Source organism: Hippopotamus amphibius, chromosome 4 (genome assembly GCF_030028045.1).
Source record: "Hippopotamus amphibius kiboko isolate mHipAmp2 chromosome 4, mHipAmp2.hap2, whole genome shotgun sequence".
Classification (NCBI taxonomy): domain Eukaryota; kingdom Metazoa; phylum Chordata; class Mammalia; order Artiodactyla; family Hippopotamidae; genus Hippopotamus; species Hippopotamus amphibius.
In genome coordinates this window covers 55646472-55672334 of record NC_080189.1, presented here as the reverse complement: position 1 = coordinate 55672334, position 25863 = coordinate 55646472, and the positions used below count along the sequence as shown (strand labels likewise).

The 25863-nt window shown below is 36.7% G+C and overlaps 1 protein-coding gene across 1 annotated transcript in view; it reads right to left on the bottom strand.

Moving 5' to 3' along the window:
* The window catches only part of CDK14 (cyclin dependent kinase 14), a 534565-nt gene that overhangs the window by 290148 nt on the left and 218554 nt on the right, over window positions 1-25863 (bottom strand). The window contains exon 6 of the mRNA XM_057732871.1: window positions 20474-20568. Within this exon, the coding sequence (XP_057588854.1) occupies window positions 20474-20568 (95 nt within the window). The remainder of the gene's footprint in view (window positions 1-20473; window positions 20569-25863) is intronic.

Genomic DNA, 25863 nt, shown 5'->3' with positions numbered 1-25863 from the left:
TATATGCCCTCTGGCACACCATTCACAAGCCTAAGCCATATAATAAATTTTAACAGTCAAACAGCCACTTTAAAAAGATTTTCATGTTATTTTGAAGCCACATTTAAAAGGAAAAATAAAAAGCCAATGGGTATAAAGAATGGAATTCTCTTATCATCCAAAAACCTCAAGAATTTGGGGGAAAAATAAAAAAGAGGTTAACAAAGTGGGCCATAAAAAATTTTTTGGAGTCAAAGTATGAGTTGGAAAAAAAAAAAAAAAAGAACTGGAATAGTTCTCAGGACCATGTTAACTCTGAAAACACCCTCTGGAGCTGCCCTACTAGAAATGCGAGACATCCTGAAATTATATGGTAAAAGCAACATGAGTGAAAAGATTAGGAACAGAGAACTAAAGCGGAAGAGAAGAGAAAGAAAGAGAGGGAGAGAAGACAGAGGAATCAAAGGTGGCTATCCTGGAATAACACTTTCTGGCTACAAAATAGAATAGAGGGAACCTTTTTTATAATCTGGGTCCTAATGGGTAAGAGTAACACCCACATAGGGACTGATCATACTAGATGTGCACTTCAGAAAACTCTGAATTATAATGTAATGCTCTTTAGGTACATGTTATTTTCTTTCTAATGTTTACTGGAGTATAGTTGATTTACCATGGTACATATTATTTTTAATTTTAAAAATAGTAATTCTGTAGCAATCTGTAGTAATAATAATAATCGCAAGGAAAATATTAAACAATTATCACTTGTTAACTTTGTCAACCTGTCTTTCTTTTTGGCATACCGACTGATATTCAAAATATATTTTCAAACTCACAATGGATAAAGTATTGCAAAATGTATGAAGATGGATAAACAGTATTCACAATTTAAGAGCTTACCAATAACTGTGGGGGAAATAAGAATGACAATAACACTCTCTCTCTTAACTTAAATGAAACAATTATAGCTTGGTTCATATCATTTGACCAAGTAGTGACAATTTTAGGTGGTACCCCCCCCCTCCCCGCCAGAAAGAAATACAGAGGGATATATTAGAAGCAACGTTATTATGTTTTTACAATGTAAAACACCTTAGAGTTCTTAAGCATGGTTATGAATATCTGATTATTTATGGAGCAAGAGTTGTGTGCTACAGACTCCAAAATGGGACACATCAAAATCTCCTGAACTGGTGAAACAGTTTGAAAAATAAATTTATACGACAAATGGAAAGCTCATTTATAACTTCAATTAAATCCCTGGCTGGTGGGAATGAAAAGGATATAGAATGACCAAGCTTTCAGGCAATGTCCTGACAACCAGTGACGTGTATGAAATGTATGTTTGTTTATATCATGAAAGAGACAATTCATATCACTATTCTTGTGGCACACCTGAAGCATAAGTACGTTATAAGTACGTTTGGGTAAGATCTATTTTTTTCATTAAATTATTTCAATATAGTACATAAAGGGGCAAAAGTAGTTTAGGTTTCCTCAAACTCTATGAGTAACAGGATCACACCAACATTATTTTTTTTTAATGCAAGTTTTTACCTACAGGGTCTGACACTCTGAAGCATGAGAAATTGAAGAATAGTAAGACATATTGTAAAGGGTCCACAAAAAATTGTAAAAGTTTTGTTTGAAGCAGCAATGAATAAAAAGTCCTCAGATCACAGAGGCGTTAAAAAAAGACCCATGAATTCTTGTATTCTGAGCATTGCCAAAAGTTAAAATGAAGTAGAAATTCCAAAGTATCTTATTTTTTTTTTTTTTAGGATCTACAGTCAGAAGTCAAATTTCTGACTTATCTGACATAAACAAAAAAATTTTACCAAAGATCAAATCATCACTCTTTCTCTTTTCTTACACTACTTGCTTTCCTCAATCTATGTACAAAAGAAATGTGCTTAATTCCTTGCCATGCATGAGTATGAAATTTAAAATACTCTGGAAAAAGAACTGCTTTATTTTTTTTCTCCATCATTAGACACTTGCAAACTTGCCAAGATAATAACTTTCCCAGGAGCTTGACATATTTGGCAGATATAGTTGATATTTTGAATGTGAATTCTGAAACTTCAAGAAGTAAAGACCAACATTATTGCTCCTCATGATATGTTTTAAACTTCTATGCCAAAATCTACTTATAAATTCAGTGAATCAGAGCTAAAAATATCTTTTCATTTTCTTGACTTAGTGCAATTTGCCATAAAAAGGTTACTGAAAAAAATTTCAAGAGAAAGAATAAAATCTCACCAAGCCTGTCTGGGATGAATTCAGGTAGTGCTTTCCTGATGCTGTGGTAGAAAATACCACTTGAAAGTCAGTCCTAGCAAAATTTAATAGAAGCTATTGATGCTTAAATTTTAAATCAATTACCAGAAAAATTTTAGAAAATCATAGTGGAGAATTTTGGGCAAAATATTTCAAAATTTACTTCAAAATAAATTAGTAGGCCTAGCATGTAATTATTATAATCAACATATAAAGCTGGTTGTAATAATTTCTATCAAGAAAAACATAGCAAAAACCATTCTTGACATAGAAGGTGACCACATTTGTACTTGACCCTTGACCCTATCTATGATACAAAATCTTGTGGTAGTAAGCAAGCTGATTTAGTGCCCTCATTGATAAAACGTGTAGTTTTTAAATGTTAAAAAGCCAGAACTGGGCTTCCTAGGTGGCACAGTGGTTAAGAATCCGCCTGCCAATGCAGAGGTCACAGGTTCAATCCCAGCTCCAGGAAGATCCCACATGCTGCGGAGCAACTAAGCTCGGGTGCCAAAAAAAAAAAAAAAAAAAAAAAAAAAAGCCAGAATTTAAAAATATTTAATAAAATATTTTAAAATAATCATTATTTAAATTTGTTTTATTAAGAATTTTAAATTTATCCAAAATTTAAACTATCAAAGAAAAGCACATGATTTTTTTTTTTTTGGGGGGGTACACCAGGTTCAGTCATCTGTTTTTATATACATATCCCCGTATTCCCTCCCTTCCTTGACTCCCCCCCTCGAGTCCCCCCCACCCTCCCTGCCCCAGTCCTCTAAGGCATCTTCCATCCTCGAGTTGGACTCCCTTTGTTATACAACAACTTCCCACTGACTATTTTACAGTTGGTAGTATATATATGTCTGAAGCACATGATTTTGATACTAATACGAAGGGTGCATGAATTTTAAAATGTGGATAAACTTTGGTACATAACTACACTTACTGATTTGGGACAATGGTAGCATTAACTTCTGTAAGTTTTTAAAAAGGTTAAAAAACTGCATATGTACTATATAAGTACAGTGTACACATAAACATATACACACATGCAACATGCGAGTATGAATCATAAAAGAAGTCTTCAAAAAAGGAAAACACACAGTAGCATTGGCTTTCTCTGGGGTGGTTGGATGCCAAGTAATTTGGGATATGTCAGCTAAGTTATGCTGTGATAACAAATAACTCTTGCTTACAATTTATTGGCCAAAGCAAGCCACAAGGCCATGCCCTAGTTTAACAGGGAAGGCAGGTATAATCTTCCTGTGAGGATTGGGACCCAAATACTAGAAAATAGTAATAAAGTCATCTACATTAAGCAAATCATACTCATTTTTTTTTACTATTACTATAGTAAGAATAATAAATACATATACATATATATTTGCATTGAACTTTAAAAGAAACTTTTGTCTAGGTTTCAATAACTTCCAAAGGATGCTACAATTTTATGAACTCAATTATTTCTCATCCAAAGTTAAATTTCTAAAATTTCTTGCTATACCAGGTTATTTTTTTCCCCTCTGAACTCTGACAATCTTTTGATTGTCTGGTATATGTCTGATATACTTATATATGTAAATCAGAACCCCACATTTTTAACAGTAACTTCCCTAAAAGATAACAGATCCCTATTAAATTAAAGGGTTAAATTGCATTTTAAAATTAATCTTTATGATGCTATGTCATCAGTTGGGTTCTCCAGGTGGAGTTTGGGGCTACAGTAGGCTTATTATGTAAAAGGAATAAAATATGTTTATTAAGTGAAAGGAATGAAAAGGAAGAAGGATTCGATAAAGGATGTGAAAGTGTGAGGCAGGCCAATAAAGCCTTGGCCAAAATGAGCAACAGATTTGCCCTGCGTTGGGCAGAAATGGCCAGGCTTAAATACCCCCACCTCACACAGTCACCAGACGCAGGATGCCTGGGGAAAGTCATGACCTCATTCTTCAAGATGGGCCCCTGCAGCTGAGCCAGATCCCGAGCTGCTGAGGGGGGATGCATTTTGGTGACCATATAGCTATGCTTGCTGCAGCTGGGCAAGTTCTCCTCTAAAGAGGATATGAATCCCCTATCTCTGCATCTGTCACACTCTGTAAGGGTTTTTAATGAAAACCTTGAAAAATGACTCTACATTTATATTACACACACACAATCATATCTGATGCACCTATTTTATGGAAAAATCCATATCAATTTGGCAGAGATTTATAGAGTTCCTACTGTAACTGTACTATGAGACATACCAAATGAGAAACCAGCTTCTGCCCTCAGGAAGACTAGCTGCCAATGCATCTTACACAGATGTCACAATGACAGAAGAATAATCATGTTGCCCTGCTCACCCTTTACAAGATACCATTCAGTTCACTGTATTTTTACTCAGGTGACGTCTGATTTAAAACAAACAAACAAACAAAAACCTTAATCCTTTCTTCTCTTCTTTTCTTCAAATAAATATTCTGTTACTAATCATCCCTCCCCACACCTTTTCCCCCCCAGCATTGCTGACTTTCTATTTTGCTGTTAGAATTAGATACTGTTCCTCAATACATTTCCTAAAATCCTAGCTAAAATACTCAATATTTCAGCTTTCCCTGCTGCTTCTCACTTCCCTATCCAATCAGAAAGGGCAGAGAAATAGGAAGAGGAGAAAAGAGAACCAGTTCGGTCCTCCAAATGTTCCTGATGATGGCTGAAATGAAAGCTAGTAACTGAGATCCAAAGCTTCAAAACAAAGATCACATATTCAAGAAAAAAGGAAAAACCCAGAAGATGGAAAATTCTTACTTAGCAAGTAGCTGCCATGACAAATTAGTTTTTCAGCTTCTGAATTATGAAATAAAAATGAGGCATGAGCATCTGTTGGGGATTTATAACTGAACTCATAGCTGCCAGGGAAAAAGGACTAAATTACTCACTTGAAGTTGGACATTAACTTTAGAACATTAAAGTTAACATTCTCAAAGGGAAGTCCCTAATCATACACAGCAATCAAAAGCATAATGAACCTGCAAAATAAGCAACCTATACATTCATTTTTTTTTTTTTTTTTTGGCACAAGGGCTTAGTTGCTCCGCAGCATGTGGGATCTTCCTGGAGCTGGGATCGAACCCGTGACCTCTGCATTGGCAGGCGGATTCTTAACCACTGCGCCACCTAGGAAGCCCCTATACATTCTTAATAATTATGTTTTAAAATCAGAACCCTTCACCATTGTTTGTTCCGTATACATACACTTGCATCGTAAAAAGGTTCCTGTTGGCTTTAAAATGCTTTCAAATGTTTGAGTGTGTGTTTATACAGTCTATCAACATCCCACAATCATCACAACAAACTATAAGAAAAAACAAACAAAATTACTAACTAATCAATTAATCATAAATATTTTCCATCAAGACAGGACATCCTAATAAGGGCACACGCACACTGTAGACACTGCTTGTGTGCCTAAAATTTTACTGATGGGATGATAATCTAATAACAATTAATTCAAATATCTTCACTCCCAGTAGCCTTGTCACATCTGATAAACTCTGATAATTGATAAGTAGTAAAGATTTATACGCTTCACAACCATTAAAGTGAAAAAATTATCTAATTACACAGTGCTTTACACAATGACAAAATCAAGCATTTGTTCATAACTTAAATTTATTAAGAATGGACGCAATTCCAAGGTAAAGATGGCAAACTGGACATACGTACGTATCCTGTACTCTCTGAATCCCCACCTACCAAAATTTTAGAAGCTCCAAAACAGATGGTAGCAAGTTTAGCATACAAAATGCAAACACACAACAATTGGATTATTAAACTGGCAGCAGGGAAAGCCTAGAAGCAGCCTTATTTGTATGACAGAATAACCAAAAGGCTCAGGGCTGGCACCAGAAAGTGGGAATGAACAGAAGGTCTACATATAGACATCTAAAATATTAAAGAGTGGTTGGACTTCTTTTCAGTAGATATTTAATCCTTATACCCTTATCCTCCGCGTACGCAGGTAACTGCCTCTCCCAAACCCAGAGAGCATAAAACAGAGAACTGGGAAACCCAACCAGCTAGGAACAGGCATACCATCCTGAAACAGGAGGAGTAAGTGGATTTCTATCCCCCACTCTGCTTCCAGAAGGTAGTTAACTAGGATGCTATCCTCTAGGCAGGAGTTTAGGAGAATCTTTACTAGGAATCTTACAGCACTGCAGGAAAGATGGATAGTGATATCAAGGGTTTCTCAACAAAGTGGCTTACTCAATGAAAGTCATGGTGAACCAGCTACCCAACACACTTGGAGCTCCCAATCAGGTTGTTACTGCACCATTTTTAAGTTGTGGCCAGTCAGCTAAGAATCACCAGCTACTACTCCACAGTCTCTAATATTAAAGACAGAGACCAAAACAAATAGGAAGGAAAAGAATTCAGTAGAAACAGAGAAAACACTATTTAAAAAGCTTCAAAAAAAAGATCATTAATTTTTTCAGTGAGTTAAGAAAAGGATATTATGAGATGGAATACTCTGAGAACCAAAAAGTCTTTTAGAGATTAATAACATTAAAATTTTAAAATTTCAATAGAATAGGTGAAACACAAAGTTGACAAAATGTCCCTTAATGCTGAGCTAAAGGAAAAAATAATTAGAATATAAGGGAGAAAAAGACAAGAAAATTAGAAGAGCAATCCAGGAGGTCCAACATTTATATAATAAAAGATCCAAAAAGAAAAGAAAAAATGAAGGGAGGAACTTCATAACAAAATAACTTAAGATACTTTCTTGGAACAGAAGGACATATGCACATTAAGAGCTCAACCTCATTAGTCACTAGTCACAAGGGAAATGCAAAACAAAATGACTGTGAGAAACCACTATATACCCCTATAGCCAAAAAGGCAGACAATAACAAGTATTGGAGAGGATGTGGAAAAACTGGAAACCCCACACACCGCTGGTGAGACTGTAAAATGGTGCAACCAATTTGGAACATAGTTTAAGACAATCCCTCAAAAATTTAAAGACAGTTTTCAGATGACTCAGCATGCCTATTCCTACATATATACACAAAAGATTTGAAAACAGGGACTCAAACAAATGCTTATACACAAATGATCATGGCAGCACTATTCACAGGAGCCAAAGGGGGAAAACAACCCAAACGGACATCAACCAATGAACAGATAAACAAATGTGATGTTATCCTGTTAACCAAGGTTTCAGAAGTGGAAATCTGATTGAAATAAAGAGGCTTTCTTTGGAGTTTGTTAGAACTGCATGTGGGAGACACAAATTCAAAGAAGCACTTGAATTGTGTTCTGTCAGACTACAAAACAGAAGAAGCATATAAAGGCAGAAACTGCAAGGCCACAGTTAGTTACATAAATTGTTTGTCAAGAGTTATAACTGGAACTGGCAAGAAGTAAGGGTGCTTGTTAAGCAAGGATTGGCTGGGGTCTGAAATGGTTGCGTAGTTACAAGGGGGGACCTTGAGACTATAAGGTTACAGTTGAGGGGTGTTGTGATAAACGCAGCTGGTGGTGCCACAGGTTCTGATACAGTTCAGAAAAAATTCAAATCCTCAGTGGGGCAGAGATGTGTCTAAAACCAGACCCTCAATGACTGCCTGACACTATTTTTGTATGCCTGATTTATGCTTATGCCATTATAATTTCAATTTGACATCAATCCATACCATGGACTACTATTCAGCCATAAAAAAGAATGAAGTACTGATATAGGCTATAACATGAATGAACTTTAAAAACATTATACGAAGTGAAAGAAGCCTGCACAAAAAGTCACATATTAATGATTTCATTTATATGCAATGTCCAGGCAAATCTATAGAGATATAAAGTAGGCTAGTGCTTGCTAGCAGTTAGAAGGGTAGAGAATTCAGAGTGACTGTTAATGGGTATGGGACTTCCGTTTATGGTGATAAAATTTTCTAAAATTAGGTAGTTGTGATGGTTCCCAAACTTTGAGAATATACTAAAAACCACTCAATTATACACTTTAAAAGAATGAATTTTGCTATTTGAATTGTATCTCAATAAAATTGTATGAAAAAAAAAAAAAGAATGGAAAGACATGAGCTTCCAGATTGAAAAGGTGCATCCAATGCAAATAAAGTTACATCTTGGTCAACTTTTGGCATCATCATGAAATTTCAGAACACCAGAAATTTAAAAAAAAAAAGTATTTTAACAGAAACAATGGAAACTAGACAACAATGGAGCAATTTCATGCAAATTCTAATGAAATTCTTTCCAACCAAGAAACCTTTATCTAGCCAAATGTCAATCAAATGTAAGTGCAGAATAAAGATATTTTCAGAAATGCAATATCTCTAAAAATAAAAATGTCCCACACACTCTTTCCTAGAAAGCTACTAGAAATTGTAAAATTGTGTTCACCCCAAAACAAAACAACATGAGATGGAGGAAGAAAGAGCTCCAGCCCAGTAGCGGGGGGAAGAGCACACCAGGAAACCAGTGACAGGAGATGCAGCAGGCAGCGGCTTGGGGAGGTCTTGAATTAATGGTAGAAATGAAAAATGGAAAATTATTATTAATTTCAGGGAAACCAGAAAAGTAATCACAGTATACTACATGCCTCAGCTACAAACAAGATTTATATTGACATAATAATGTAAATACTGAATTTCTGATCTAATCAAATTTATAATATATAATTGAGAGAATGGGAGGTTGGAAGGGTGGCAGGATAGGATGGATTCACTTGTTTGAAAGTGGAAAAAATTTTTTAGAGACCACTAAATTCCCATTTTTCACTGTAGGAATCAATGGATGATGCCAAAATGTGAATGATCAAGAAGTGGCAATAAAAGAGAGTCTTATTAAATATTCAGAGGAAAATCCGAAAGAATCGGTTAAAAGAGTTTAAAGTAAAAACAGCTATTTTTCATAACAAACCACAGAATTAACTCCTTATATGTACGTGATGTACAACTTGCATAAAAACAACAATCGCAACAACAAAAATGAATGATTTAATCCTGGTGTGGGTTGAACTGCCCTTTACCAAAGCACAAAATGCATATTAAGCTAAAACATCATGTGATGCTAACCAAGGAAATTTGATATGTAAGAAATAATAATAACCAGATGAAAGAAAACCATTCACTATAATGGTCATTATAATGATATGCATTTATCAAATTACTAATTTTGAAAATTGGTGAGAAGCTGCAGACACTCTATTTTGTATATAATAATGTATATTTCACTTAGAGATAAATTTGCTAATGATTTTTTTCTCCAATTACTTCATGGTCTCTTCAGACAGAATGTGAAGGTAGTTGGAATTATTGATCATCTTCATCCTGGTCTTGGGACCTTTCATTAGACGGCAATTTTCGTCCTTTAGCTGATACGTTGGTCCAGTTTCTCCAAGCTGATCATTACCGTCGGTCTTATGAACGCATCGCTCTCCGGCCTCCACCTGCTCCCTGAAGTATGCACAGTTTTTTCAAGATTATTATTTCCTTAACTTAAGAAGCATGGAAATAATTTCTTGAGAAAACACCAAACAATTAATACACACAATATGTTTTTTCCTTTCTAAAGGAATTCTTTTTATTACTGTTATCTTCCCTATGACTTCATTCGGAGTCTTTCTATTTTTTCAGCCCATTCTTCTCAAATATCACAGATTATACCAGATTCCCCATTAAACAACTGTAGTTTAAATGATGAAATTCAAAATTATAGTAAGAAAAATAATTTTTAAAGAAACCATAGTGGCATAGTGTACTCTCATAAAAATGATCTCAACTATAGTGGAATGTACTCAAAAACCGTGTGTCTTTGTAAATAAGCAGGCATTTTCTATCGCAACAGTTAAAGATCAGACATGCTTCCATCTTAAATCATGTGGATTAAAATACTGAACTATGATCAGGACCTCCCAATAAGGACAGCAACCACATGAAATAAAACTAGAACACAGAGAAGACAGGTATGATGTAAGCAGAAAAAAATAAACTACAATCTCAGCACCCAACATGATAGTGAACAAACACAGTGGAAAATGACTAAAGGAGACCGTGACTCCTTATTAGATGAGAAAAAGCCATTAGGGAAAAGGATAGAAAAGAAAATAGACTTTGTCCTGCCAATTAGAGAAATGAGACATTCATAACAGAGCACTGACTGAAAGCTGGCTTGTTTTCTTTTCATTTCTTTAATTTCTCCTTATGGTTCAGAGTTCTTTTATCTAACGTTGCGTGCACGTTCAGTCATCCACAATGTTTACATCTGTTCACTTGCAGTACTTGGTTCTGCATGGCAACCCACTCCTTCAGAATACAAGATCATAGTATCACACCGCAGAACTAGTTCTCCATATATGAAACTAAAACATCTTTGAAAGTCTTCCATAAAGAGAAGTCCATGAGTCAATTTAAGTTTTCCTATTGTTGTCACTAAAACATATATTTTCTAGTTCACAACACATGAAGATCTATAACTCAAATGGCACATGGAGATGATCTAGTCTAAGATCACAGTCAGCCACCAGATTTCAAGTAAGGGCTATATATCTGTATCCCTACAGCTGAAGGATAGTCCCCGGCACAGAGAAGACAGCCCACATATGTTGGAGGAAAAAAAAAATGAATGAATTATTAAGTGAATGACCATAACAAGCTGTGTTTCTGCTTCCAAAAATTATGCCAAATGGGATGTTTAAATAACAATGCAAATATTTGGGCGGTCCTTTGCTATGGAAACTTGGAGTTACCCAGATTCACACTCGACACAGGAGATGAGATGATGCAGCCACTGGAAAAGGCATGCATGGAGTACTGGACGTCTAACCGTGAATTTCCTCATCTGCAAACGGAGGGACCTTATACCTACTTCAGGTTTCAGTTGGGACTATGCGACATAACATATCTAAATTACATATTTCAATCCCTTGCATAGAGTACAGGTGAGGAACCCTCTCTACAATATTTCTGATGTAAATCCACTTTTCCTCTGCTGAATGCTTTTAGTGATAGGTGTTCATTACACTTCAAGGCACTGAATTTAATTTACAAGTAACACAAAACATTTGAACATTCTTCCCAGGATTAAATCAAAACTAGCCTCTCCAGAACTCTCACACTTGGCTTTCTTATCCTCTCTGGAATATTTACATTACCTCTTCTCTACTCTCTTCAGTATGGCTTCAATTCTCCTAAGTCTTCCTGGAACCTTTACTGGTTTCATGTTGTATCTGTTCACAGTGCCCTCCTAGGTGCATTCTCCTGTTTGCTTCAGTTCTTTAAGCCAAAGAAATTACTAGTCTTTTTCACATAAACTTTTTAAGTTAACTTTCCTCCACCCTGTTTTTCTTTATGTATGTATATATATGTAAAGAAAATACATATATATATATATATTTTTTTTTTTTTTGACGTGGACCACTTTAAAAGTCTCTATTGAATCTGTTACAATATTGCTTCTGGGTTTTTTTATGTTTTGGTTTTTTGGTCATGAGGCATGTGGGATCTTAGCTCCTTGACCAGGGATTGAACCTGCACCCCCGGCATTGGAAGGCGAAGTCTTAATCACTGGAAGGCCACGGAAGTCCCTCCACCCTTTTTTTCTGTATCAGGCTGGGCTGCCTTTTTTCTTTTTTTTTAACCAAATACACTGTTTTACTTCCCCACAGCAATTCACCTTGTAGGTTCAGCTCATCATTTCGCCAGATCATTTTTGACCCTGATTCCACCACCCCAAGTGTTAATACGGCTCCCAGCGACAACACACACACAAGTAGGTCAAGCACATCATTTCAATGTCTTCATCCAAGTCATCAATAAAAATATCAAATAGGACAAGGTCAAGGACAATGCCCTCCAGCATACCCTGATATAGACTTTTCTCCACCCCAATGTCAATTCATTAATCAATAGGCTTTGGGTGAAGTTGTTCAACCAGCAATAAACTGAAATAATAATCTTCTAACCACTGAATTTCAATTCATTGTTGATAAGGATCTCATGAGAGTCCCTGTCGCAACCTTTTGCTGAAATAAGAAGTAACACTGTTTCTTACTAAAAGGGAATGATTAGATTTGAACATCTAAAAATTTTTTGTGTGTGTTTTACTATTGTTCTATAGTAAGCTTATATGTCTATAAATTCAGAGGTTTGTTCCCTACAACTTTTTAAAAATCAGCATTACTGGGACTTCCTAGGTGGCGCAGTGGTTAAGAATCCACCTGCAAATCCAGGGGACACGGGTTCGATCCCTGCTTCAGGAAGATCCCACATGCCGGGGAGCAACTAAGCCTGTGCGCCACAACTACTGAAGCCCACTCGCCTAGAGCCCGTGCTCTGCAACAAGAGAAGCCACAGCAATGAGAAGCCCCCCCACCACAACAAAGTGTAGCCCCTGCTCACCACAACTAGAGAAAGCCCATGTGCAGCAACAAAGACCCAACACAGCCAATAATAAATTAATTAAAATAAAAACCAGCATTACTTATATCACCTTTATTCTTGATGATTTCTCAAAAATTATATTCAGTGGTTCTCTTTTCACAGTCTATAGATGTAAGTTATCTGGGACTACATAATGAACTTATTGTAGTACTTGTTTATGAGTAGAGTTTTTTTTTGTTTGTTTTGTTTTGTTTTTTTTGAGGAAGGGGGGAATGGGAAGAGCAGGGAACTAAGGAAAGTGTGTCCTATATCTGAAATTATTCCCTATATTGGGAAAATCCCCCGCTTTATGAATTTTGGTGGGAGGCAAGACCCAAATGTCATTAGAAAAGCCAAAAGGCCAGACACTCACCTTCTCAGGGGCCTGCGCAGTCAAAACATGGGCGTGGGACCTAGTGTCAGCTAACCAAACACAGCCAACCCTCACTTAGCACTAGGAGCTAACAACCCAAAGAAGCAGGGAGAATGCTGACACCATCTTGACATCATCAGTGGAGGTAATAACATTCAGTCACCCAGGGCAGCTGTGCCAGCCAAGGAAGTGACAAGGTCTGGAGCCGGCAGTCCTGGTGGCCGCGGGTGTGCAGTGGGCAGGTCCACGGCATGACTTTGGCTCTGGGTCCGGCTCTCCAAGCTCACACTGTTCCCGCCCATTTTTAAAGTCTTCCCAGCAGGATTGTCAGCCACACGTTAACCTCTCAATAAACTTTTCAGATTAATTCAGCTAAAGGGGATGTCTGTTGCTTGAAACAGAGAACTCTGACTGGTACATTTTTCAGAGCAGCCAGCCACTTTCATTCCTTTGACACAACTAGATGCTTTCTGACTATCCCATTGTCTGTGGTCTGCTCGACTTGTTATGGAGTCAGATTTGCTCTAAATTTTCTGCTTGGAAGAGAATTGTTTTGAGAGAAAAAATAAAGACTATAAGTAGAAGCTAAAGATGGAACATAAATAGATAAATAAAGAAAAACATTTAAAATTCATATTAAGTAGTTCTGCTTTCCCTTGGTTGTTTGCCTTAAGTAGTAAAACTATTAGAGTCTCTTGCCCTTCCTGCTTCAAATGGCACTTATTCATTCATATAAAAATTACCGGCTAGGCACCTGCTACGCGCCGGACACTCTACTGGGTACTGGAGAGGCGGCCTCTGCTCTTGTAAAACCCCAGTCTACCTAGCTCAGAGTCTCAGGTGAAATAGTTTTATGTGAGTTCATAACTAATCTCCCTTCTTACTGGTGTGTTCTTCTCGGCAGCCTTTGCTGGTGTCCTTGTCACTTTGAGGTGCCTTAATGTCATGCTGAGTGTGGAAGTGCACCAGTATTCAGTCCATGAAGCGCTCTTCCATTTCTGTGTCCACTTACTCATGCAGCATTTCAGCTACTGACTGCTGGACAAGAAACTAATCCAAAATTTAGTGGCTTAAGACAACCACCATTATATTATCTGTGACGATTCTTGGGTCGAAAATTAAGAAAAGGCATAGCAGGGGACAACTCATCTGGTTCCATGCAATAACCGTGAGCCTGGCATTTGCCCCTTAACCCCCACCCAAGAAGCCTTCTTCAGTTACATGTCTGGCACTAGACTGGCTGGGCAAATGGCTTGGCTGGGGTCCTATGTCTCAGGCCCACCTAACTTGATACTGTCTTCTGGGTTCTTAGTTCTCCTCCATGTAATCCAGGGCCTCTCCCCATGGTCTCTCCATCGGGACAACTGGAATTCCTACATGGCTGATCAGGATACTCAAGAGTGCAGAACAGAAGCTGCCAGGACCACAACTGGCAGAGTGACCCTTCCACCATGTTGCTTTCTTGGTTAGAGCAAGTCACAAGCCCAGGCTTGATTAAGGGGAAGGGACTACACAAGGGTATGAATAGCCAAAGGCATGGTTCCTTTAGAGCCACCAAGGTAACAAATGACCACACCTGTTGATCTCATCTAATCCCTTTGTTGGATATTATCTATCACCCAGACAACGTCCAAATCTCCACCCTGGATCTCTAGGCTAAATTCTAGACCCATATATCCAACTGCCTTATGACATCCCCACTTGCATATATAATAGGCATCTCAGACTTGACCACTTCAAGGCTGAGTTGCACCTTCCGGCAGTCTGCCTCATCTCTCCTCATAGCAGCTCCATTATTAAAGTTGTTTCAGCAAGAATCCTTGGGGTTGTCCACGACTCTTCGTCATTTCTCAAATCCCACATCAAATGCGACCAGCTCAACCTCAGGAATACATCCAGAATCCAGCCACTTCCCACCACCTCCACTGCTGACATCATCCCATGCTTAGACAACTATGACAGCCTCCTAACTGGTCACCCTGTTTGAGAACTTGGCCATCTTCAATCTATTCTTGAGAAAGCAGCCAGAGAGACTCAATTAAAATATAATCCAGATCAGATTATTTCTCTGCTCACCATCCTTTAGTGGTTTCCCATCTCATTCTGAGCAAAAGAAAAATTAATCAAAACAAAACCTTACACGGTCCGACACAATCTGGACCCCACCATGTCTTGAATTTTGTCTTCTCCTACTGTCCTCCTTGCCTGCTCAGGAGTCCCACTGCTCCTCACATAAGCCTTCTATCTGGCATGTTCTTGCCTTGAATTATGTCTTCCTTCTATACCTCCCTCAGATTTTTACCTAAATACCTCTCACCTCAGCAAGGCCTTCCCCCACCACTGCCATTTAAAGTTGTACCTGCATGCACATGTGCACATATATTGTATTTCCTAGGAAAGCAGAAAAAAAATGTTCAATTGCCTCAGGATACTTTAATCTGGAAACCAGAATACTGATGGAGAGCTACAGTTTTTGAGAACAGATGTGGTAAAAATCATGCAAATTAAAGCATTCTTTGTAGATTTAGAAATCGAAATGTATGAGGCATAGAAACCAAATAATTAGGTAAATTGTGTGGCAGGGTGAAAAGACAGAACATAACTTTCAGCTGCCAGTCCCATATGCTAACATCACACATACCTTTGACCATCAAATAAAACTATGAAGATGGTTAACACGAGCAGGCTGCAGAGTAACGAAGATCTTTAGGCACAGCAAACTTGGGCTAAAGTCTTGTTTTTACCCATTTAACTTAGCCAAGTGATTTAGTAACTCCTAAATTCTCTAGGCGTTCTTTTCGCTCACCAATTTTAAAAAATGGATAACAAAAACACATGCCTTTTGTACTTCATAGGGCTAACGATGGAATCTATTGTAATAACATTTATGAGCGAGTGTTTTGTAGAATGTAAAACTATAAAAATATCTTATGTGGAAAAAAAAATAGAAAAAAATACCTAATGTTTCTTTTGGTGATTCATAAATCCCTTTATGTGACTTTTGGTGACACAGTTGGTTTTTTTTCACGTGGAATATAGATTTTTCTTTTACATAATGGTGCACATTAGTTTGGATTATTTCACTGTGGAAGAAATAAAATGATTGCTCTAAAGAATAATCATGGTTAGTTATGTCTGTTGCTTTTCTTCTTATATTGATACACAATTATTAAATATGTAACAAAAATGCTGCTACACACACTTTGCTCTCATGCAATTTAAAACAGATCAGAATGGTTATGCACTTTAATGGTAATATATATTTACATAATCATGTTTACTATTAATATTCTTATTTCCACTTACGGAATCTGTGTTAGAGTTTTCAGCATGGTGTTAAGTAGGGTAATGTGACACTTATATGTCCTTGGCAAAAAATAAAAACTAAGTTGCTTAACTTTCTGTTTAAGTAGAAAAAAAACTTGTTAGCATTTTCACATCTTATATTTCTCTTCCATGTCTCAAACCCATGTAGGAAAAAAAGATGGCTATAATAATATTTTAGACCATCATGAAGCCACATACCTTTTCAAGCTAACAGAAACACTGCTTGGTTAAAGATACTCCTTCACATAAGACAACAACTGGAGAAAAGACATACCCAAAATAGTACACATCAGGAGGGCCCGCAGGTTACACCCATGAGCCGTGAGCAGCTTGCAGGGCACGTTTCCCAGTGTATGTCAGCCTTGCAGCTTGCAGATCACTATATCTACACGTTTTGAAAGCGTGTAAGAAACTAAATTTCAGATGTTTCAGGAGTTTCACCCAGTACTTAAGAGACAGCCTACGCTAACAACATCTTATTATCCACTGAATCACTTTAATAGTGACCTCCAAAGTCATTTCCTCAAATATTCTTTCACATCACTAAGTTGTCATCACTTATTTCATTATTCTGGCCCTCAGAAGTCTTTTATGTAACCTAAAATGTCATTCATGGGAATAATATAAAGCAGCCAGGCTTAGAGTTCTCTTTTAAAGCAGAAAACAAACAAACAAAAACAAATATATTTATACAGTGTGTACACTATCATAAATAAAAATCTTATACATTGTGGAACCCAAATTACATAGGTACCTCAAAAGACCCTTGAACACTTAATTAATTCTAAAGTCCAAAGGGGAAAAAAAAAATAAAGTCCAAAGGGAAAATCCAATAGTACCTAATGAATCTTAAATTATGTCACCTTCCCAGCATATATAGGGTTTTAATGGGTGTGAGGTATGGATTGTCTTACACTGTTTACCATACTCGGTCCCTCCCTCAAAAAAGATACTGTTGATTACAGGGAACTATAAAAGCAACATTTTTTAGAAAATAACTTTGATGTTAACAATTTTTAAATATGGCAATTATCATCATTAAATTTGGGAAACTGTAGATTAAAATGTTTGATGCTGATTTTAGGGTGTGCTAAATAACAAGACTCTGTGTGTGTGTGTGTTTGTGTGTGTGTGTGCGTGCACGTGCACACACTTTAGTAGATCCCAGCGAAATACACGGGGCAACACTCTAACTTACAAGTTTGCATTATGGAAACTTAAAACATTTCATAATTAAAATTAAATTTTAAATGGCTGCGTTTTCAACCAGTCTACAAAACTTATTTAAACTATAAAGCAGTTTAACTGTATTTAGGATTTAAATACAGTTACATCTTAAGTGCAGAATAGGGAAGGGTTGTGAAAAGAAAAAAGAAAGTTTCCTTTCCCCCTTCTGACAAAAAGTCCAACCTAAGTAAAGTTGAACATAAACAGGAGATACAATATTGCAATTAGGATTCAAAGTAAGATGGATCCGAGTCTACCTTTCATGCCACAAGACCCTAAAAAGCACTTCATCTCCCAGATCCTTAGGTTTCTCCTTTGTAAGGTGGTGATAGTCACAGATCCATAAGACTGTTGAGAACATCAAAAGTGAAAATGAATGTAAAACCCCTAGCACAGTGCCCAGCATAAAACTCAATACATTTTAGTGGTTGGTTTTTAGTATTGGGGTCATACTTGTCTTAAACATTATTTCACCTCCCTTTCTGATCCCTCACTCATCATCTCAAATCCACACATGCTCTCCTGTTTCCTACCCTATGTCCCTCCGCTAGATCTGCTCTAATTCCTGTGGCACGTCATGCTTTGAAGTTACTATCACCTTCCTACTGCTGTGAAACATGGAAGAAAAGAGTGGAATTTATTTCTGCTGGATACCCTGAGGAAAGCAATTTGATTTAAATTAATCCATTAAAGTACATAAGAATCTTAATTCTCCTTGAGATATTGGCATATGTTAAAAAAAAAAAAAAGCAAACAATGAAAAAACAGTGTAAGAAAAGAAAACCCTTAGGAAATATTCAGGGAAGTTATTTTTGTACTGGGCAGTCGCCACAGAGTCAGGTTAATACTGTCAGAGTCCACACCTTCCCCACTCTAACTGCGAAGACTCTTGTAAGGAATTTCTACTGCACGGAGCTCCCCCTGCACCGCCCACCTCCCCAACTCTGATTTCAGAGATTCACTTGAACATTTCACTTAAAATAAACAAAAGCCAAACAAACTTCAGTTGTAGCAACTTAAAGCATTTCACCAGAGAGAGCAAAAGGATAGGAGACGTGTAAATAGAAAAAGACAAAGAAAGGCGAAGAGGAGAAAGGCAAAGAAATACTGGGAAAGTAAAGAAATAAAGGTGGAGTGGAAAACAGAAGAAAAGGCAAGGCCGGGCAATCATAAGTCATGAATGACACCAGTGTGCCTCATTCCCTAAAAGAGAACAGGTTAATCTATGTCTGAGCTCCCCCAGAGAAGGTAGGCATGGAATGGCTACAGAGTACTGCATGTGTACACTCTTCTGTGGTTTATTGAAGAGGGCCTGGGATGTCTCCACGAGAACTGAGACCAAGGAAAATTTCACTCACACAAAGAAGAATAATTTCAAAAGTCAGTCTCAATCAGTTGACAAATATTTGCAGGACAGCAAATCTCTTTCCTTTTATGTGGCAACTTCCACAGAATATAAAATCATCAAATGACATCTGCTTCGATATGCACATTTTTAGCCTCAGAAATATATTTAATTTTCTTTTAAGATCTGAAAGATATGTTTTCACATTATTTTTGCTCATTTCTCTATCAATGTTACTGATTTTAGGGGCCAAACGTAATTTTTCTTCCTCTCAATTTAATTATCCAGTTCGGGCGGCAGGAACAAGTATATTTTTGAAACTTCTTTTGTAACGTTTTGTGGAAAAGTTAGTCAAGTATACCAAGAAAAATCTGGATTTAACTGAAATATTGCAACTAGACAGACTGGAAAATATGAAACAAAAATTCCAATTCTAAATCAGCTGAATACATTATTGACCCCCAAAACATCAATTAAACAAAAGAAATTATATTTGCATTGATGGGTGAATTGGCATCCATTCTTGGTAGCATGTAATATATGCAACTGCTCAGCTCTAGCTGTCCTTGCAGCCACATTACCATATTATTCAAATGTATCTATCATTTATATGTAAATAGACAAGATGAATGGCTTCTTCATAAGACAACAATGTTCCAATGACAGACACAGGCAGACGTTAGTTAGCAAGATAAAAATGTTGTAAATATTCATTCTATTATATATTTTTAAGGAAAAATGGACACTATTTCAAATTTCTTAAAAAGTAGTGTGGTAATTACAAAATGGGATCTTAATACATTCACAATACCAACAGCTATTCTTCTCAATAAAAGTCTCCACCAATGTCATTTTTCTCTTGTAAATTACATGTTCTCAGATCCATCTGTGAAAATTGGGATGTTAATTATCAGGGTTACATTTCATGATTCCACAGTTAAACGCTGAAGTGGTGCTACACAAATACCATATGTTTTTCTAAGAGAAACGGAGAAAGATTAATTATGAGTTCAAGTCCAAGTCTCAACACAATAAGATCATTACATTGTGTGCTATGCAAATTGGAAGTTTTAATTAATAGCTGAAATACTGAGGGGAAAAACTATGAAGTCTAAATTGTAAGTTTCAGGCTTTTCTCCACAAAAATCATCCGAAGAAGGATGCTTTTGAGAAACCAAGTTATAAATCCAAAGGGAAAAACATTTTTGTTGTCCGTGAACTTCCTTTGCTGGAGTGATCACCATCATGTTGTTTAATCTTCCTTGATAAACCTAAAAATTACAGTGTACACTAGCAACAAATAGGTTACAAACATCATATATCTGGTGAAAATTCTACTGAACATTTTTTTCTGGATTTTTCTTTAAGATACATATCATTCAAAACTTGCAAAATCACAAGTCTCGTGTACCCACTTCAGTTTAGCTACCTAAAAGACAAAGACAAAACTCTATGATAATACTATAAGAATTTTATTCATATTTATAAAATCTGAATTCTCATTTTACTCACCACATATTCAAACACAAGTGTCAGTGTCTCCTTGGTGTGGATGATGTCATGAAGCAGCACTATGTTAGCATGTTTTAGTCCTTTTAACAGAGAAGCTGTAAAATAAAGTGGACAAAGACAATTTATCATGGGTAACAACCGACTGATATGTTTCATTATCATTTTGGTACATCATCAGATGAAATATACCTATTTTCCCATTTTCCAAGCCAATAACAACATCAGAATCAAGGGCAGAGGAACCAGGTTTTCATTTAGATTAAATTAACTACAATTAATTCACCTGTTATTTGTTATTAATCTTTAGTTAGACTCCGTTATGGTCAGAGAACATAGTTGGTATGATTTCAACTGTTTTAAATTTGTTAGGGTTTGTTTTGTTACCCAGGATATCTCCTTATGTATGAAATATATATTCTGCTGATGTTGGGTGCAGAGTTCTATAAATGTCAATTAGAGCCTGTTGGTTGACTGTATCACTGAATTCTTCTACAGTATATATTTGCTGATTTTTTGAATAGTGCTTCTATCAATGACTAAGTGAGGGATGCTGACATCCGCAACTGTAATTGGGGATTTGTCAACTTCATATTTGAATTCTGCCAGTTTTTGCTTTGTGTGCTTTGAAGCTCTGTAGTTAACTATATGTACATTTAAGACTGCGATGTTTTCTTTATGACGTGGCCCCTTTTACCAATATACAATGCACTCTTCGTCCTTGGTAATTTTCTTTACTCTGAAGTGTTTTGTCTGATATTAATATAACCACTCCAGCTTGACTCTGATTAGTGTTCATATGGTGTAACTTTTTATATATTTTTTTTCTTTTGGCCTGCACCAGTGGCCATTCAGATAGAATACTCAAAGAACAGAAGCTTCCTCTATCATTGTTAATTATTTTAGCAACGCTATGTCTTCAATTTTGGTTTTTGGTATACAACCTGAAGAGAAAAAAAGAAAGACATTTTTTGCATGTATTCTGTCAGGAACTTGTAACTGCTCATTTATTCAATCAAATATTTATTGAGAACCTAGTTATCAGCACGGGTGGCCCTGGACGAACTTCAAGCCCTTGATACTCAATAAGACTGAAAGACCACCTCTTTAGAAAGGGATTTATAACACCAAGCATGAACCCGGATGTAAACTCTGGACTTTGAGTGATAATCATGTGTCCAGGTAGGTTCATCAGTTGTAACAAAGGTACCACTCTGGTGAGAGATGTTGACAGTAGGGGAGGACTAGGGTGGAGGATAGGGAAAGGAGTATATGAAAACTCTCTGTACTTTCCAATCTATTTTGCTATAAACCTAAAACTGCTCTAAAAAAATAGTCTATTTTTAAAAATAAAAATAAAAAGACATATCTATATTCTAACATACTAAGAGAAAAAGCAAATCCAGATTATTTAATATTTTACTCAAATAAAATGGTATTTTAGACGTGGAATCATCACGCAAAGGGGCTGCACTGGGCAGTCCCCATACGAGGCAGAGATGAAGCCTGCAGACTGCTACGTTCTCCTGTGACCCCAACGGATGTGAGAGCCTGTTTTTAGAGTTATTATTGCTATGAATTTCCATTGTCTTCACCAAGCAAACCTATTTCAGGACAATATGATATATCTGTAATCTTAAGATAAACTTCAATAAACACCTGATTGGTCCTAAGAAGGCCATCCAGACTGAGAACACTTGGTGCGGCTGGTTTCAACACCAGAAGACAGGAAGTGGGCTTCCTCTGAAACTGAATCAGGGTGTCGTCCAAGGCCAGGGAAGCCTGAGCTAACCATCATGGGGAGGCCCTCTCTTCCACCTCATGTATGAACCTGCCATGGGCAAGTTAGTTTCACCCAGTAAAAACCTCACAGTAAAAATATCTACAAATACATTTTATCTCAGCATTGTAAATGAGCACTCATGAGAAAATAATTACCAAAAATAACAATAACAATAAAATCACAGCACACAAACTTTGATGAAACAACCACTACACAGACGTACGATAAAGTTTAGTATTGCTAATTCCAATAATTTACAATCTTCCTTCTTTTAATTATTCAAATATTTCATTATATTTTAATTATGCAACCATCAGCCTCAAACAACTAAAGCTTTATTACACAGCTAGTTTCCAGGCATTAATCATTATTAATCTGGGGACAGCTTCACAGGTACTCATTTTAAAAAGGACACTTGGCCCTACGCTAGTCTTCTGAGGCGAACTCGTCCTCAGAGATCAAGGTTTCAAACCACAACAGGGTATCTGGAAGTGATGGCTGGGTACAGTACTTCACACCTAGCCTGTGCAGGAATAGGGATAGGTGACATGAATTAAGGAATTAATGAATATCACATTTATGAAAGGAACCTAGCTTTGTAAGGCAAGTTTTGGAAAGATATGATATTGTTTGTAATCTTGTCCAGTTTTCATTTTTCAAGTTGTCCCCTCAGTTTGTCAAATTCAATGATGACCCATCCTTACCAGCAACAGCTCCAAAAAAGTACTGAAGCTTACAATTCATTGATTTTCCCATCCCCTGAGAATCCTTTACCTAGGAATTTTGTTGTTCACCCCTCCCCCCCCTTTTTAGAACTTTTCTCCCATTACCGCCTTTCTTCTCTTAACATTTAGACCTAAACTGTTTCTCATTTCTCAAAGTAACATCTTCGTGCCCATCATTTCCCATTGTGTTTTTCCTACAACTTCAGTAAAATCAAATCTCTACCATCATTCGTCCTGGGGAAACCTCTTCCTGATGGCGACCAATATTATAGAAAAAAAGTCATGTCATTTTGTTACATGATATTTTTGACCATTTCTACATGAAGACTCAAAGCCTCCACATTTCATTCTATTAACTCTCAATTATTACAGATTTCCAATTTCTAACTATATTTACATACACTTTTTAAAACACACTATCAGTTAAATGACGACCAAGAACTGTATTTGAAAGCAAGCCCTTTTTCTTTTGAGATTAACATAACGAATTCGTATTTGGAAAAGGCTAAAAACACTAATTTCTGCTGATGGCAGAAAAATGGCATTGCAGGGCAGAAAACCGTCCACAATATCTACCAACATGAGGGTAGGTGACAGACCTGACTAACTTGGAGGCTGCCAGCACAACAGCCACTGCTCCAAGCCAGGTGCCAGATACTGTCATTCCTGCTGTTACCAAGGCAAGTGAGTCTCCCGGCTGCCAAGTCCATCCAGTGATTAACACCTACAAGTCCTAGAGCCACTATGCCTCCCTTTTCAAGACAAACACTGTCAAAATAATACTCAAAGTAATCCTAATAATACTTCAAATATACCACATGTTATTTTATCATCGTTTACATACAAAGCAAATCCTGTAACACTGGCGTTAGTAATGTCAGCACGCTTGGTTTCCCCACAAGTTTTAAGCAAACATATGGCAAACATTTTAAATTCACTGCACCAGTGAGGCTTAAAAAGGTACAAATGTACATGACGGTAAAAGACTTGTAATTAAGGGTGAGAGTAAAAATTCTAACAATACTTACGGGGCTGTGATGTCGAAACAATACAGAAACAGAAAAACACTGTTGCTCATAAAGATAATTGCCTCTGACAAAGTCCTGGTAGGACAGGAGGACATAAGGAGTCCTCTCTTAGTTTAGTAGCAGGATTCAGACACCCATTCACCAGCCATATTGAAACCTCAACCTCCTACAGTCAGAATAAACATCCTAGGTTTCCACTCTGAGGTGGAAGAGATAAATTTCACCTAAATGCCAATCTCATCATGATTAAAATCAATTTTGAGTTCTAGAAAACTTCAGACTGTGTTCATTTTATCAGACTTTCACAGCAGTGATTATTTTAAAAAGCAATGTTAATAAAGAAAAGACAAACAGTCTTCTTTACTATTTCAAACAGTCTTCTAGGTCATTATTTGACATCTTACTACTAGGAAAGGAGAGATGACAAATAATCACAACCCATCCTTGCTCACCCCCCTCTTCAGCCTCTGGAAAGAACCAGTGCATTCACATTTTCCTCTCATCATTTTCATGTGTTCTTTTTCAGTGGGGGTGGACTGGAGGGGCTGCTACCCAACTTTTCTAGAAGACAGAGATTACTACCTATTAATTACTATTAATTACTACCAATTATGTTTCAATCTGCAACCACAATAGACATAAACTTTTTCTTCAAGCCCACAGCTAGATAGCTCTAAGGCTGCTGAAATTCACTTTACACTAGAAACAGTATACTTTTTTTCTTTCCTTACTTTCTTGTTTTAATTGAAATATAATTAATTTTCAATGTTGTGTTAGTTTCAAGTGCACAGTGAAGTAATTCAGTTATACCTTTGTGTAACTTCACTGTACACTTGAAACTAACACAACATTGAAAATTAACCATATATATTGGGGGCGGTGTGTGTGCGCATACATACATATACTCTTTTTCAGATTCTTTTCCACTATAGGATATTACAGGATATTGAGTGCAGCCCCCTGTGCTATACAGTAGGTCCTTGTTGTTTACTTGTTTAATATGCAGTAGTGTGTATATGTTAATCCCAAACTCAAAATTTATCTTTTTACTTACTTTCAATGAGAAATTCTATCTCATTTGCCAGTGGATTCTAAACATGTTCATAGCAAAAATAATCTGAATGAGAAAAATTTAAGGGCAAATAACAACAACAAAACACAGAGAAAGACAAAAGTGCTTGTTTAACTGTCCGTGATGAGGTGATCCAGACAGAGAAAAGAACTTGTGCTTGCCCTGAAAACCAATGTGCAGCTCCAGGTTAACTTGTGCATGGTTCCAGAAGGTATACTGCCCACTGTGGCTACACACTAGGAGAAATGCCATAGTTCTACACAGTCCTGGACCTTCCCCTAAATGAGATCTAATCTGATAAACACACACACACACACACACACAACCATAAACTAATAAGTGAAAAAGTGAGAGAAACGGGTTAAAAAATGGAATTGTATCTTTGACTCCATTTTAAATACTTTTTATATTTTTACACACATACATACAAAAGAGTTAACTCTCTGTTACAGGGAAAGAGGTCATAGCTAATCCAAAACACAAGGTTGAAACACATGTGATGTCGCATAAACTCAGTTTAGCTAAAATCACATTAAGGATTTAGAGACATGTTTTTGTTCACCAGATGCTGTCCAAATGTGGAAAGATAACACAACAGGTTAGGAATACTCTATAAATAACACATAACTTATTTTCTATCCACCAAAAAGTCTACTGTATTTACTTGCTCCTTAGCTGAGGTTTTCTATTTGAGGATGGATAAAACTTCAATTCCAGGGCATATTTTTCCTGCTTTGCTCCCCTCCTAATTGCCTCATCACAGACCTGAAATGCGGTATTGGAAT